This window comes from Ranitomeya imitator, chromosome 5 (assembly GCF_032444005.1).
Source record: "Ranitomeya imitator isolate aRanImi1 chromosome 5, aRanImi1.pri, whole genome shotgun sequence".
NCBI classification, from domain to species: Eukaryota; Metazoa; Chordata; class Amphibia; order Anura; family Dendrobatidae; genus Ranitomeya; species Ranitomeya imitator.
The window spans coordinates 134,159,890-134,177,056 of record NC_091286.1 but is presented as its reverse complement, the minus strand read 5'-3'; the positions used below and the strand labels follow the sequence as shown (position 1 = coordinate 134,177,056).

Genomic DNA, 17,167 nt, shown 5'->3' with positions numbered 1-17,167 from the left:
ACTGAATCAAATGTTGCATACACAGCTGGAAATACAAGTATCATTTGAATATTATCATGGAAAATACTGTTTTGTTTTATAAGGAACCTATCAGAAGGTTTTCTTCTTTAAACCACCACCAATTAGGGTTAACTTGTGTGCTTTCTAAGGGTATGTGTCAATGGGCCCGATTACATCCGGATTAGCTGTAGATTGAGTGCTGCGTCTAACCGCAGCGTCCAGATGTTACAGCCTAGTGGAGGGGATTTTATGAAATCCCATCTCCACTATGCGTGCGATCACGCATCTGGTGGCCTTGCGTTTACAGACATGCGGCACATCTTTTTAGAACGCAGCATGTCTGTTTACGCTCCGTCGCCGCAAAGTAAACACAGTCCTATGTATAGGGTGCGGCAATTCCGGATGTGTGCAATGAACACATCTGGAATCACCGTGCGTACAGAAGGGGCCGGTGCTTTGGGCAGAGCGAGTTTTCTGCTCCGTCCAAAGCGCCGACAATCCAGACCATGGGCACACACCCTCAAGGTGTTTTTGTATACGTTAACATAAGCATCATTTGTAAAAAAAATAAAATAAAAAAAAATATTCCTCTCAATCCCCATATGTTAATTACCCAGCAGGAGTCAAGGAGCTGGAGACTCTTAAGGTACCTTCACACTAAGCGATATCGCTAGCGATCCGTGACGTTGCTGGATAGCGATATCGTTCAGTTTGACACGCAGCAGCGATCAGAATCCTGCTGTGATGTCGTTGGTCGGGGCTAGAAGGCCAGAACTTTATTTGGTCGCTGGCTCTCCCGCTGACATCGCTGAATCGGCGTGTGTGACGCCGATTCAGCGATGTCTTCGCTGGTAACCAGGGTAAACATCGGGTTACTAAGCGCAGGGCCGCGCTTAGTAACCCGATGTTTACCCTAGTTACCATCCTAAAAGTAAAAAAAAAAACCAACGCTTCATACTTACCTTCCGCTGTCTGTCCCCGGCGCATAGTAACCCGATGTTTACCCTGGTTACCGACATCGTTGGTCGCTGGAGAGCGGTCTGTGTGACAGCTCTCCAGCGACCAAACAGCGATGCTGCAGCGATCCGGATCGTTGTCTGGATCGCTGCAGCGTCGTTTAGTGTGAAGGTACCTTAAGGAGAAGAGACTAGCTAGCCATGCCCAAACTCTACACAACCAGCTTGAATGCTGCCTCCGCCCTCTAGTTCCTAAAATTAGCAGATTAGGCAGGCTTTAGGGATGGCCAGCTTCACTCCTCTCCTGAGTGTCTACAAGTACTTGACTCCAGCAAAGTAAATCAGATGGAGTGCATATATTCTATACAAGAACATTTTTACAATGAATGTCTTTAACATTTTATAGCCTGGATTGGATATTCATGTCTGTACCTCTCAACGTTATTTTTTAAAGGCTTGCCAAGTTTCAAGTCTTTCCCACGCATTAGAAACTCTACTTGCTCAGTGGTACTAATGTTGAAATGAGGATTTATAAAAGTGAATCCAAATCCGAATTTGTAGTGGAAAGCTTAATCACCTTTTACATAAATGTCTGTAAATTCGTTTTATTCCTTGTCATTTAGCTGAACAGTAGTGTTGAGCATTCCGATACCGCAAGTATCGGGTATCGGCCGATACTTGCGGTATCGGAATTCCGATACCGAGATCCGATACTTGTGATATCGGGTATCGGATCAATAGAGATGTGTAAAATAAAGAATTAAAATAAAAAATATTGATATGCTCACCTCTCCGGCGGCCCCTGGACATCACGCTGCTAACCGGGAGGCTTCTTTGTTTAAAATGCGCGCCTTTAGGACCTGGGAATGACGTCCCGGGTTCTGATTGGTCGCGTGCCGCCCATGTGACCGGCACGCGACCAATCAGAAGCCGCGACGTCATTCTCATTCACAAAAACTCCTAATTCTAGGAATTGAGGACCTGCGAATGACGTCACGGCTTCTGATTGGTCGCGTGCCGGTCACATGGGCGGCACGCGACCAATCAGAACCCGGGACGTCATTCCCAGGTCCTAAAGGCGCGCATTTTAAACAAAGAAGCCTCCCGGTTAGCAGCATGATGTCCAGGGGCCACCGGAGAGGTGAGCATATCAATATTTTTTATTTTAATTCTTTATTTTACACATCCCTATGGATCCCAGGGCCTGAAGGAGAGTTTCCTCTCCTTCAGACCCTGGGAACCATGAGAATACCTTCCGATACTTGATGTCCCATTGACTTGTATTGGTATCGGATATCGGTATCGGCGATATCCGATATTTTTCGGGTATCGGCCGATACTATCCGATACCGATACTTTCAAGTATCGGACGGTATCGCTCAACACTACTGAACAGGTGAATTATTAAAATTATCTAGGATCTCATTGTTTGGGTTGCACAAAGTGGATTGTTAAAGTCCAAAACATTCAGTGCATTTTTACTTAAACACTAAATCATCGGCAACTTGTTGAGACATATTTCTCACTTATGTCTACACAGCTTACTGCATGGACAAATCAAGCACATAGGTCAATATGAATGCAGATTATGCACATTTATTCCATTCACTAAGATAAGACAAGTAAATAGTGTAAAAGCAAGCTTCCTTAGCCACCTCTATACATTTTAGTTAAGAAAGTCCCCTGATGCTAACAATAGAGGGCCATGATATAGTTACCCATAGCGCTAGAGCTAAAATCAATGGGCTGCCGATGTGAACGAACAGCAAAAGACTCTCTACACTCATTCTCTGATCTGACAATTATTAGAATCAAGGAACTCCAACTAGTACCTACCAATGATTTGCTATACCGACCTATCGCTACCTCTCAGCCACTGCCATCGATCAGTGTTGACAGGCTGTAACGGTCATGTCACTTATATGTCACAAGACCAAAGCAGCTGAGTTTAGAGATCATGGACGGAGTAGATGTGACATCACCACTGCAACTTGTCAAAGTCAACAAGGAACGGCGGCAGCAGCAAAAAGTCATCCCAGGAGCAGTGAGGGGCGATTATACCAAAATGCCATTTTTAATCTCCCCAAGACCAAAACATTACATTTGATCACAGAAAATCCTTTTAAAATAACAGGTATCTGTAAAAAAATTTGTTATACTTTGGGAAGTTTTTGTAACATGAATTATATAGTAGTCCAGAACACAAATGGACAATATATTTAACAATACTTCCATAAGATAGTTGCCCTTGAATAAATTAAGTCAAAGGGCGGACCAAGAATATTCGCCTTCTCAACAAAGCTTCTACTAACCTAGCCCTTTAGTACTGTATTACAAAACTCTTCTTCAGAGTGATGGCATAGTGCGAGTCAAGCTGGCAGCATAGTGTCTTCATTTTTCACTTTACTGTATGTATTTTAGGCTAAAAATGCAAATGTTGCACTGTTTGGCTTTTACTTTTTGCTCTTTGGTTTCCTGCATATTGCTGGCTCCAGAATTAGTTCACTGACCATCAAGCTTGATCTGAGCGGGAGTTAATAACGCTCTTTTTCAGACCTCCAGTGCATTAATTTAGTACTATAAGATTTAACACCACATTAAAGTTGAGCTGAACTTCAAAATGGTCTCTAATCACCAGAGAAATGCTCAGAAAAAGATCAAAACAAACTCCCTGACAGATTCAGTCAACCCATAGCTACCAATATAAATCTTATAAAAAAAAGTGTACACAAAAAACAAAGTATCAAGAAGTAATAAATTTTATCATAACAATACAAAAAACAATGATAATAATTAAAACATATACACATATAAAAATTGGGAGACCACAGGGTGGCGCCACAGTCCCACAAACATTAAGTACAGGCAGAGAAATGTTTAAAGTCAGCTACAATAACTTACAGTCCACAAGTATATAGGCAGACATAGGGAATGGAAGTCCTCTACAGTCTGCTGACATTTTATGCAACATGCATCATATAAAAATCATCCAGCAGTTGTTCATACATAGTGATGAACAAAAGAACACACTAAAGGGCATGCTGTTACCTGTAGTGAGATGTGGCGCCAGCCTAGAACGTAACATACATTTCGGCATATTGCCTTTAGAAGGCTATGTGCCAAGACGTACGTCGGCTCCATGTCTCACTACAGGTAACAGCATGCCCTTTAGTGTGTTCTTTCGTTCATGAACAACTGCTGGATGTTTTTTATATGTTTCTTTTGCAGGACTTCCTCTCCCTTGATCTGCCTATATACCGTACTTATGGGTTGTGTTAGTTATTGCAGCCGACTTTATACATTTCTCTGCCTGTACTTAATATTTGTGGGACTTAGGGGCCACCTTGTGGTCTCCCACTTTTTAATTAACATGGTCTTTTCTATTGTTATGATTAATAAAATGTAATACTGCTTGATACGTTGTTCTTGAGTACAATTTTTTTTATAGGATATATGTTTTCGCATGTACTGAACCCGTTATTTTGACCATACAGAAAACTTAGCCTGGCACATTACGGGTTATACTGCAAACATATAGGTGTGCTGTGTTTGTGGACATATTTGTTAGCATCATAGCTACCAATATGCAGAGAATAAAATAAATTCCACAAAAGTGTCCATATATCCTGTAAATTACTTTTCATACCAAAAGCTTGATCACTTGTAAACTTGAGCTATGATTATCTGTTAGGCATTTTCATCAACGTTGCCCAGGAAGCCATGTACTACCATAAATTAACAAACATATTTGCTTTTCGAGCCAGGATTTCCTTCTTCATCTCACTGGCCAATTATTGTAATGATTGCTTGGAAACCAGGAAATCGCAGCGAAAACCAGCCTCTGAGAATTCTGATACTATTGGAAATAAGAAATCAATGTGAATCATGGAATTGGCTACCGCAAAGCTGTACAATGGTGTTGTAACTGGAGTATAACAATGAAGTAATGCCGCTCAGAAGAGCTGCACAATGAAACACCCCACCTTTTCTAACAAAACAAAAGGCTTATTATATGAAAATATGATAGACTACATTTACTCAACACTGAATTCCCTTTTCCAGATGACAGACATTAAATCTCTGTATACATAACGACAAAACTGAAGGTGGAGGCCTTAAAACAAAAAAAATGAAAAAAAGCATCAATGACTCTAGGGATTCATCTAATAATACTTGGAGAAATGATATAGTTGAGGCACTTTGTAAATTCACAAGCAGGTAGTCAGTAAATTTTGCAAATTTACCAGCTTCTTGTAAATTAAGGAGGCCACATCCTCATAACTATTGGCTAAAAATAAATATATTCTTCTGCTAATGTATATCATGTACGAGGTGAAAATTCGAGTCATATAAAGACTTGTTTATGATGGACGTAAAAGCAACACATTGAAACATTGAACAGTTTTACATGATCTGGAGAAAGAATGGCAAAACTTAATGTTTATTATTAAAATAATCATTTCCTCCCGCTGCAACTAGGCATTTAATTAATCAAAAATATATTGCATTATGATCTATAAACTGAGTAACCGTATGGTCATTTTATGTTTTTTGTTTTTTTTTTCAAACCTCAATAGATTTATTTATAATTGTATGTGCAGACAACAAGAAAGGGATAAAGATGAGCAGAACAATAGCTATAATGGCCCAGTATTTGACTTTGGTATACTGGCAGGGAGCAGTGAATTGGAGTGGAGAAAATGAATGGTACGTATCCATCACATTTAGAATTTATTTTTTCTAAGGCTACCAGTACACATGATCTTTTCAGAACTCAACTGCCACGTGTCACCTTTTATTCACAAGTGTGACAATGAAATTACCATGATCACAAGTCTAGGAAGCTATGCCTTAAATTATGGTAGAGTGAAAATAATATATCCATGAGCCCAATCGGTGGACATTTCTGTACATATTTTGACAAATAAATACTATATTCAAGTTTGATAACTTTAGGGATTTCGGAAATGTGCTTGGTGGTAGCAAAATATTTATCTCAAGTCTCAAAGGAAAAAAAAAATATACACAGATGCTTAAATTCTTTATAATTACAAGAAAAACAGCTTAAATTTATATTAACACACATCTGATAAATAATACTAAATTCATCACTTTTCCTCTAGTTTTCTACATTATATATTGCACTGCTTGTGACCATACACAAATGGTTTGATTTTCTTATAAAATTAACTCAGTGCCTATTTGCAGTGCTGCCCTCGTCGCTGAAATTGGAGTGTCTGCTTATTATACTGAATGTACAGGAATGACATCACAATCGTGAGACACAAGTCCGCACATGACTGCGTCATGCCAGAGAGACGTTTGTGGTCAACAACCATTTGAAAGGTTAAAATAAATAGAAAAATATATCTTTAGAACTGCATGCGCCAAAACGTGATAATACTGGAATTGAACATGCACCTACAAATGTACAACGCTGCTGTAACAGAAATGTCTCCTCATTTCCTAGTTACTATAGGCACTTAAAAGAAATGAACTATTAATAAATGGATGGTGGTCATCGGCCGATGAGTCAGTGGGTAGTTGGGGAAGGAACACAAATAAGACATCTCGCCAATCATTTGGTATGTGGCTCCTTCCATGGTATAAACCCTCCACGCTCGCCCGAGCAGATGCACTTTGTTTTCAAGTAGACATTTCAGCTTCTAATATACATTTCAGTGCTTAACACTGAATCCTACAAGTATTTTAGTTCTAGGCAAGAGGTGACATTTTATTAAGGTGTAAGTGTACATCTTACCTCTATATAGAACAGGTCCAAATTTAATGTAACCCACAACGTAGATTTTTTTTTCGTATTTTTCGGGTTGACAGTGATTTGGTGGTTTGACATGGGTCACAGGGAATGTCACCGTATCGGCTAAGCCTTCGGTAAGGGAGTCTCAATCTCTTGCAAAACACACAGGGTTAAATATCCAAATATAATGTAACCCGTACAATACTTTTTTTTTTTTTAAAGTTTGAACAGTAAAGCAATAGCTTGATATGGGTTACAGTGTATTTGCCTTCATAAAGTCAGCAATCTACTCTGTCTTTTTCAAGACACCCTTTGGTAAATATAACGAATTTGGGATTATCCAGATAGAATAATATGTGCCGTGTACTTTAACTATCAGTCTGTTTTCCCTTTTTTAACATGGTGAATAACGTTTGCTAGTCATGTTTGACATCAAGTCCAATTAAGGCTTCAGCTCAATTTGCTATATTCCTAAAATCTACTAAAACAAGGATGCTAAATGTGTACAAAACTGGTCCAGAAATTCAACTTGTAATTTAGCAGTTTCTTTCAAACATAAGTTAGTTAACAAACAGTAAACACAGAATGGCTGGAGATACCTCCGCAATCTAGTCTTCGCTGCAGCACGCCTGCCCCCATTGAACAGAGAAACAGCAGAATTATTTGATGTAAGAACCAAAAAAATTCTTTGGTGGGTAATGAATCGGGTGACTGAGGCAGTGGGACATTTATCTTAAGTAAACAAATTGTAATACACAAAAAAAAAAACTCAGCCAAAAAGATTTGCATGGACAGTTTACCAATCCGATGTCGAGCTTGAGATGAATGGAGTATACGTAATGGATGAACGATGAGTCTTCTCCATGGAAATCTTTGCAGTCTAGAGATGAATGATTTGTGACTACCTCACTTGTGCAGTTAGCCAAGTCTTAGAACGGTTTTACGTCCCATCCCATGTAAGAGCCATATTTGTGGTCAAGCAACAGAGGCCGTAAGCTAATTGTCCAGATATAACTTCTCTTCTCAGAGAAGCAAAACCTCCACCAAAGGCAAAAAAACAAAACACAGAAAAAACAAATAAAAACCCGAAAAATTATTTCCACTGCTCATTCTTGTGCCGTCTTACCACCGCTTCCTCTTATCTTGCATCTCGTCATCTAACCACATCTTAGAGACAAATACTGAGTTTGTTTCTATATTCTTGGATGTAATGCTCCTCAGTTCAAACCAAGACACCGAGGTAAGACAGTATACGATTTGTGCTAGGAAACAGTAACCAAAGATGAATGTTCAACCCTTGTTCCCAACTGTCCAGCAGAAAGAAATGGAGAGGAAATGGATGCAGGTTGTGGTTAAAATTTTCCTTCCCAGTGAAGTTAAAAGAGATGTATTTGGGTCTGGCTCATCAGAACTGATACCACTTCTTTTCTTTGTATTTTAACATCATCTGCAAAAGAAAAATAATTACAACATTTGCATTAAGAAAAAAAAAAACTTTAAAAAGAACCAGTCTGCAGGAATGTCCATGTTAAACTAAAGTAAGGGCAGAATAGCACTGTCACACTCATTTTATATATACCGGTATATTTTAGTGTAAAAATCTGTATCCTGGTTTTTGTTAAATCAACATGATATATTTCGGTTTTCTCATCTCTTGACTAGAGTCTAATAAAGAACTGATAATAGGCAAGTAAAAACAAAATGAGCAACCAACATTAAAGGAGTACTTAAAATAATATTAACCAAACATACAATGTGATTTTCTGGATTTTTCTTTTAGATTCTGTCTCTCACAGTTGAAGTGTACCTACGATAAAATTTACAGACCTCTCCATTCTTTGTAGGTGGGAAAACTTGCAAAATCGGCAGTGTATCAAACAGTTATTTTCCTCAATGTATTATCAAAGCTCTGTCAGTCGATTCATGCTGCTCAAATAAAGGGTAGCATGAAGACAGTTATAGATCTGCTCGGGGACCACAGGCAGGGACAGATTAGTCTGGTGCTGGCCCCTCCTGGCTTCTCCCCTCTCCTGAGACATTAGAGTGACCTGTGAATCACCTGGAGAGGTGCAGGAAGAAGCTGTCTTGAGGTGGCGCTGGACTAGTCTAGTCTCTGCCTACAGTCCCTAGACAAATCTTTAACCTTGTTTCTTTCTCAAAAACTGGAGCATTTTAGGCCGGGGTCACACTCAGCGTAGGGAAATACGGTCCGTTTTTTACAGGAGTAATATGCAGAAATGATCCCAAAACAGTGATCCGTATGTCATCCGTAGGCAAGGTGTGGCTGCGTATTTTGCGCATGTAAACCTCCGTATGTAATCTGTAAGGTATCCGTACAGCGAGATTTTCTCACAGGCTTGCAAAATGGACATAGAACGGATCCATGGGCTCAAATATTCTTGAAAACATACATACATATTATATATATATATATATATATATACATACATATATACACACATTATATATATATATATACTAGATGGTGGCCCGATTCTAACGCATCGGGTATTCTAGAATATGCATGTCCACGTAGTACATTGCCCAGCCACATAGTACATTGCCCAGCCACGTAGTACATTGCCCAGCCACGTAGTACATTGCCCAGCCACGTAGTACATTGCCCAGCCACGTAGTACATTGCCCAGCCACGTAGTACATTGCCCAGCCACGTAGTACATTGCCCAGCCACGTAGTACATTGCCCAGCCACGTAGTACATTGCCCAGCCACGTAGTACATTGCCCAGCCACGTAGTACATTGCCCAGCCACGTAGTACATTGCCCAGCCACGTAGTACATTGCCCAGCCACGTAGTACATTGCCCAGCCACGTAGTACATTGCCCAGCCACGTAGTACATTGCCCAGCCACGTAGTACATTGCCCAGCCACGTAGTACATTGCCCAGCCACGTAGTACATTGCCCAGCCACGTAGTACATTGCCCAGCCACGTAGTACATTGCCCAGCCACGTAGTACATTGCCCAGCCACGTAGTACATTGCCCAGCCACGTAGTACATTGCCCAGCCACGTAGTACATTGCCCAGCCACGTAGTACATTGCCCAGCCACGTAGTACATTGCCCAGCCACGTAGTACATTGCCCAGCCACGTAGTATATTGCCCAGCCACGTAGTATATTGCCCAGCCACGTAGTATATTGCCCAGCGACGTAGTATATTGCCCACTCACGTAGTATATTGCCCAGCCACGTAGTATATTGCCCATCCATGTAGTATATTGCCCAATGACGTAGTATATTGCACAGCGACGTAGTATACAGCACAGAGCCACGTAGTATATTGCCCAGCCACGTAGTATATTGGCCAGCTACGTAGTATATTGCCGAGCTGCGTAGTATATTGCCCAGCCACGTATGTCACAGGTTAAAAAATAAACATATACTCCCCTTCCGAGGGAGCCCTTGTAGTCATGTCGCCTGTGTGCGGTGCACTCGGCAGCTTCCGGTCCCAGGGTTGGTAGGGCAGGACCAGTGATGACGTCGCAGTCACATGATCGTGACGTCATGGCAGGTCATGACAGCATGCATAGGCAGCATCAATAGTAAAAACTTGGTCACACAGGGTTAATAGCGGCGGTAACGGAGTGAGTTACCCGTGGCATAACGCGGTCCGTTACCACTGGCATTAACCCTGTGTGAGCGGTGACTGCGGGGAGTATGGAGCGGGCGCCGGGCACTGACTGCAGGGTAGTAGGGAGGGACTAATCGGACTGTGGCCATCGCTGATTGGTCACGGCAGCCATGACAGGCAGCTGGTGAGACCAATCAGCGACTTGGATTCCATGACAGAGGCCGCGACCAATGAATATCCGTGACAGAAGGACAGACAGACAGAAAGACGGAAGTGACCCTTAGACAATTATATAGTCGATATATATATATATTTCATACAGCGCTGGATAGCTGAAAAGCTGGTAATTCAATTGCCAGCTTTTGCCATCTCCTTATCAAACCCGACAGGATATGAAACATGGTTTATATACAGTAAGCCATTTCATATCCCTTATTCTTTACATATTCCCCACTAATGATGTTAGTAGAGTGTGTGTGCAAAATTTGGGGTCTCTAGCTGTTAAAATAAAGGGTTAAATCACGGAAAAAAACGGCGTGGGCTCCCATGCAATTTTCTCCGTCAGAGTGGGAAAACCAGTGACTGAGGGCAGATATTAATAGCCTAGAGAGGGACCATGGTGATTGCCGCCGCCCCCCCCCGGCTAAAAACATCTGCCCCAGCCACCCCAGAAAAGGCACATCTGTAAGATGCGCCTATTCTGGTGCTTAGCCTCTCTCTTCCCACTCCCCTGTAATGGTGGGATATGGGGTAATAAAGGGTTAATCTCACCTTGCTAATGTAAGGTGACATTAAGCCTGGTTAATAATGGAGAGATGTCAATACGACACCTATCTATTATTAATCCAATAGTAGTAAAGGGTTAATAATACACACACACACATTAAGAATAAAGTATTTTATTGAAATACACACATGGGGTTGTAAAATCTTTATTGTACGCTTAAATCCACTTGAAGATCCTCGCTATGTGAAAAAAAAAAAAAAACAGCAACAATATCCCATACCTCTCTGGCACTCAGTCATGTCCCATGCTGTAAATCTATCTGAAGGGGTTTAATAATTTTACAAACAGGAGCCTACTAATGCAGCTGTTGCTCCTGCTTGTAAAAACTGGGGAATGAACTGGGGAATGAACCCTTTAACAGCTAGAGCCCCCAAATTTTGCACACACACTAACATTATTAGTGAGGAATATGTAAAAAATAAGGGATATAAAATGGTTTACTGTATGTAAACCATGTATCATATCCTGTCGGGTTTTATAAGGAGATAGCAAAAGGCGGCAATTGAATTACCAGCTTTTATGATGCCTAGCACTGTATTAAATAAATATATATATATATATATATATATATATATATATATATATATATATAAATAAATATATACAAATGGTGGCGCAAAATGTAAAGAAAAGGGCTATCAATCCTTGCTGCAGTACCAAACCAACCTCCACACTTGATTGGTGAATGAATGAATAATCCTAATAAAATAATGCACCTAAGTGCAAGAAGGTATGCGCTTGATAATAGCCAATAAAAACTGTGTGCAGTAGAGACTAAAATAACCCCTATGGGTAATAAACTAAGGCACAATCAAGTGTGCGCTTGATAATAACCATTAAAATCTATGTGCAATATAGAATAAGATAACCCCTATGGGTAATAAACTCAGGTGCAGTTTCTCAATATGTCCACCAGAGATTTGTCCTTATTTGAACCGGTGATCAATAGTCAAAGTGCTAGGCATGGATGTTCCTACCTCCGGTGACAAGTCTGTGATGGATATTGAAACTGCCGTGCTGCCGCTGTATTTCCAGGAGCTTCAGGCACAACGAACTGATGCAGAGTCCAGACTGGTGGCTGCCCTGGCCGGTAGCAGCCACCTGAAACCAACCTCCGGGTTGGAACGGGGTCCTGAAGTGTCGGACGCCGTGTGGTGTGAGCGTGGTAAGTCCGAGTGAGGCGCAGGACCTGCGTGACGTGTCTAGTCACGTGACCGTTACCGAAGCCCGAGAGTGAATACGGAACGTAGTGCGGGTCAAACAACCGACGCGTTTCTGAGACTACTGTCTCGGTAACGGTCACGTGACTAGACACGTCACGCAGGTCCTGCGCCTCACTCGGACTTACCACGCTCACACCACGCGGCGTCCGACACTTCAGGACCCCGTTCCAACCCGGAGGTTGGTTTCAGGTGGCTGCTACCGGCCGGGGCAGCCACCAGTCTGGACTCTGCATCAGTTCGTTGTGCCTGAAGCTCCTGGAAATACAGCGGCAGCACGCCAGTTTCAATATCCATCACAGACTTGTCACCGGAGGTAGGAACATCCATGCCTAGCACTTTGACTATTGATCACCGGTTCAAATAAGGACAAATCTCTGGTGGACATATTGAGAAACTGCACCTGAGTTTATTACCCATAGGGGTTATCTTTATTCTATATTGCACATAGATTTTAATGGTTATTAACAAGCGCACACTTGATTGTGCCTTAGTTTATTACCCATAGGGGTTATTTTAGTCTCTACTGCACACAGTTTTTATTGGCTATTATCAAGCGCATACCTTCTTGCACTTAGGTGCATTATTTTATTAGGAATATATATATATATATATATATATATATATATATATATATATATATATATATATATTATACATACACAGTACAGTTTGGACACCTTCTCATTGAAAGATTTTTCTGTATTTTCATGACTATGAAAATTGTACATTCACACTGAAGGCATCAAAACTATGAATTAACACATGTGGAATTATATACATAAAAAAGTGTGAAACAACTGAAATTATGTTTTATATTCTAGGTTCTTCAAAGTAGCCACCATTTGCTTTGATGACTGCTTTGCACACTCTTGGCATTCTCTTGATGATCTTCAAGAGGTAGTCACCGGGAATGGTTTTCACTTCACAGGTGTGCCCTGTCAGGTTTAATAAGTGGGATTTCTTGCCTTATAAACGGGGTTGGGACCATCAGTTGTGTTGTGCAGAAGTCTGGTGGATACACAGCTGATAGTCCTACTGAATAGACTGTTAGAATTTGTATTATGGCAAGAAAAAAGCAGCTAAGTAAAGAAAAACGAATGGCCATCATTACTTTAAGAAATGAAGGTCAGTCAGTCCGAAAAATTGGGCAAACTTTGAAAGTGTCCCCAAGTGCAGTGGCAAAAACCATCAAGTGCTACAAAGAAACTGGCTCACATGAGGACCGCCCCAGGAAAGGAAGACCAAGAGTCACCTCTGCTTCTGAGGATAAGTTTATCAGAGTCACCGGCCTCAGAAATCGCAGGTTAACAGCAGCTCAGATTAGAGACCAGGTCAATGCCACACAGAGTTCTAGCAGCAGACACATCTCTACAACAACGGTTAAGAGGAGACTTTGTGCAGCAGGCCTTCATGGCAAAATAGCAGCTAGGAAACCACTGCTAAGGACAGGCTACAAGCAGAAGAGACTTGTTTGGGCTAAAGAACACAAGGAATGGACATTAGACCAGTGGAAATCTGTGCTTTGGTCTGATGAGTCCAAATTTGAGATCTTTGGTTCCAACCGCCGTGTCTTTGTGCGACGCAGAAAAGGTGAACTCTACATGCATGGTTCCAACCGTGAAGCATGGAGGAAGAGGTGTGATGGTGTGGGGGTGCTTTGCTGGTGACACTGTTGGGGATTTATTCAAAATTGAAGGCATACTGAACCAGCATGGCTACCACAGCATCTTGCAGCAGCATGCTATTCCATCCGGTTTGCGTTTAGTTGGACCATCATTTATTTTTCAACAGGACAATGACCCCAAACACACCTCCAGGCTGTGTAAGGGCTATTTGACCAAGAAGGAGAGTGATGGGGTGCTACGCCAGATGACCTGGCCTCCACATTCACCAGACCTGAACCCAATTGAGATGGTTTGGGGTGAGCTGGACCGCAGCGCAGAATGAAGGCAAAAGGGCCAACAAGTGCTAAGCATCTATGGGACCTCCTTCAAGATTGTTGGAAGACCATTCCCGGTGACTACCTCTTGAAGCTCATCAAGAGAATGCCAAGAGTGTTCAAAGCAGTCATCAAAGCAAAAGGTGGCTCCTTTGAAGAACCTAGAATATAAACAATTTTCATAGTCATGAAAATACAGAAAAATCTTTAAATGAGAAGGTGTGTCCAAAATTTTGGTCTGTAGTGTATGACACACACATTATATATATATAAATATATATATATATATATATATACACACACACATACACACATATACATGCACACCTATACTATAAGTAGACATTTATTCTATCTACTAGATGGTGGCCCGATTCGAACGCATCGGGTATTCTAGAATATGTATGTATATAGCAGCCACACAGTATATAGCAGAGGCCACAACATATTCTTGAATACCGGTTGTGTTAATACAGGCCACGCAGTATAATGCAGCCCACATAGTATATAACATTGCCCACACAGTATATAACATTGCCCACGTAGTACATAGCAGCCATGTAGTATATAACGCAGCCCACGCAGTATGTAACACAGCCCACGTAGTATATAGCAATGTGGGCACTATATGCGTGGTTACAAAAGACTTAAAATAAAAAATAAACATATACTCACCCTCCGAAGGCCCCTTGAAGTCCTGGCACCTGTGTGCGGTGCACGCGGTAACTTCCGGTCCCAGGGTTGCTAGGAGCACAGGACCTGTGATGTCATGGAAGGTCCTTCTCGCATAGCATCCTTGGTACCGGAACCGGCCGAGGACAGCGCACCACGTCGGAGGGTGAGAATAACCTTTTTTTTTAAATTATTATTATTTGTAACATTAGATCTTTTTACAATTGATGCTGCATACGCATCATCAATAGTAAAAAGTTGGTCACACAAAGTTAATAGCTGCGTTAATGGAGTGCTTTACACCGCAGCATAACGCGGTCCATTAACGCTGCCATTAACCCTGTGTGAGGGCTGACTGGAGGGGAGTATGGGGCGGGCACTGACTGCGGGGAGGAAGGAGCGGCCATTTTGCCGCCAGACTGTGCCCATCGCTGATTGGTCGTGGGCGTTTTGTCACGACCAATCAGCGACTTGGATTTCCATGACAGACAGAGGCCGTGAATATGAATATCCGTGACAGATAGACAAAGACAGACAGACATAAGGAAGTGACCCTTAGACAATTATATAGTAGATTCTATTCTAACCTGTCAGTGCGATTTTACTGTACACCGCACTGAATTACCGGCTTTTCTATAGAACACCGGTGCGTATTTCTCGCAAGTCACACTGATGGTCCGTGTGTAATTCGTATTTTTCTCGCTCCCTTAGACTTTCATTGGCGGAATTTTTGCGCAATACGCTGACAAACGCTGCGATTCTCTACTCCTGTAAAATACAGCTTTGAAATATACAGCAGATTGGGGCTGCCCCATAGAGAATCATTGGTCCGTGTGCAATGCGTAGTTTTAGCGCCTCTCATACGTCCGTAAAACTCTCTAGTGTGATGCTGGCCTTAGAGAGAAACAAAGCAGGTTGCAATCATACAGCCAGGCTCTCATTCGTGCTATCCATGATTTGCGCAGCATGAATCCCGTGACAAGTTATTTTTAAAAGTAGAAAGAAAATAGTGTTTTTTGCATATTCCTCTAATTATTATCTCCATCTTTTAGGACAATATGGTCCATAGATCAGCTGTTCTGTACTTGAAGGTTCAAGCAGAGCATTCTTCCTTCAAGCTTATGTGAAACAGATAAACTTTATGTGTAAATTACCAGCAGGTATTAAATATATAATTGAGCACCATATTCTGCTCAATGGTCTACATGCTCAATATAAGATGACTAGAATATTCCACAAACATAGCAATTTATTTAATAACTTTTTTGGCTCTTTTTACATGCATAACATACACTAACTTGACTACTCTGTTTTACATCAGAATGAAATTTAACATATCTTAAAGGCAGGAAAAATACAAGTTTAATACCTCATGAGCATGTTTTGAGAAAGAGTCCGCACTAGCAAGCATGGCAGCTGTCCTATCTTCTAACTCCCCTAATTTCTGTCCCCTCTCGTCTAGGGCCCATCTTGCTCGTGCTAGTTCGGCACCAACACCTGTTGCAGCTCCTTTCACTCCTTCCATACCCCCTGGTCCAGGAATGTGCGTAACAACAGCTGGTCGTGGTCTCCCAGACGTTTCTCCAACTAAAACAAAGACATTAGAATTACTTTGAGGTTACCAGTTTTACAATACAGTACTTTTTATAACTTGAAATCTGTATTATGTGTCCTGCAATCTATTGCCGACCAAAATACATACAACAGTCAAAAAACTATCTAAAATGTTGAATATTTTGGTTACTACTTGGTTGTTTTAGAAAATCCGCCATAACTAATGACAGACGGTCATCTCATTAAAATTCACCTTTTGGGACTTGTCAGACATTTTCATAGAGTTCGGTATTTTGTCTTTTTCTCTCAGCAGATTAAATACAAGTACCGTAATTAACCCCTTCACCCCAAAGCCTGTTTTCACCCTTCTGACCAGACCAATCTTTTCAATTCTGACCGCTGTCTCTTTATGAAGTAATAACTCTGGAAAGCTTCAACGGTTCCCATTGATTTAGCGATTCTTTTTTCGTTACATATTGTACTTCATGACAGTGGCAACATTTATTTGATGTGACTTACATTTATTTGGGGAAAAAAATTGGAAATGTGGCAAATGTTGAAAATTTAGCAGTTTCCAAACTTTTAATTTTTAATCAAAGAGCCATGTCACACAAAATTAATATGTAACATTTCCCACATGTCTACTTTACATCAGCACAATTTTTTAAACATTTTTATTGTTATG

At 41.2% G+C, this 17,167-nt stretch overlaps 1 protein-coding gene across 5 annotated transcripts in view; it reads right to left on the bottom strand.

Annotated features, from left to right (window-relative positions):
- Window positions 1–5,984: 5,984 nt before the first annotated feature.
- Window positions 5,985–17,167, bottom strand: part of STXBP5 (syntaxin binding protein 5) — a 544,022-nt gene continuing 532,839 nt past the window's right edge. For all 5 annotated transcript variants that reach the window (XM_069769165.1, XM_069769166.1, XM_069769168.1 and 2 more), the window contains 2 exons: window positions 16,298–16,515; window positions 5,985–8,161 (listed from right to left, as the gene is read on the bottom strand). In XM_069769165.1, the coding sequence (XP_069625266.1) occupies window positions 8,120–8,161; window positions 16,298–16,515 (260 nt within the window). In that variant the 3' untranslated portion in view covers window positions 5,985–8,119. The remainder of the gene's footprint in view (window positions 8,162–16,297; window positions 16,516–17,167) is intronic.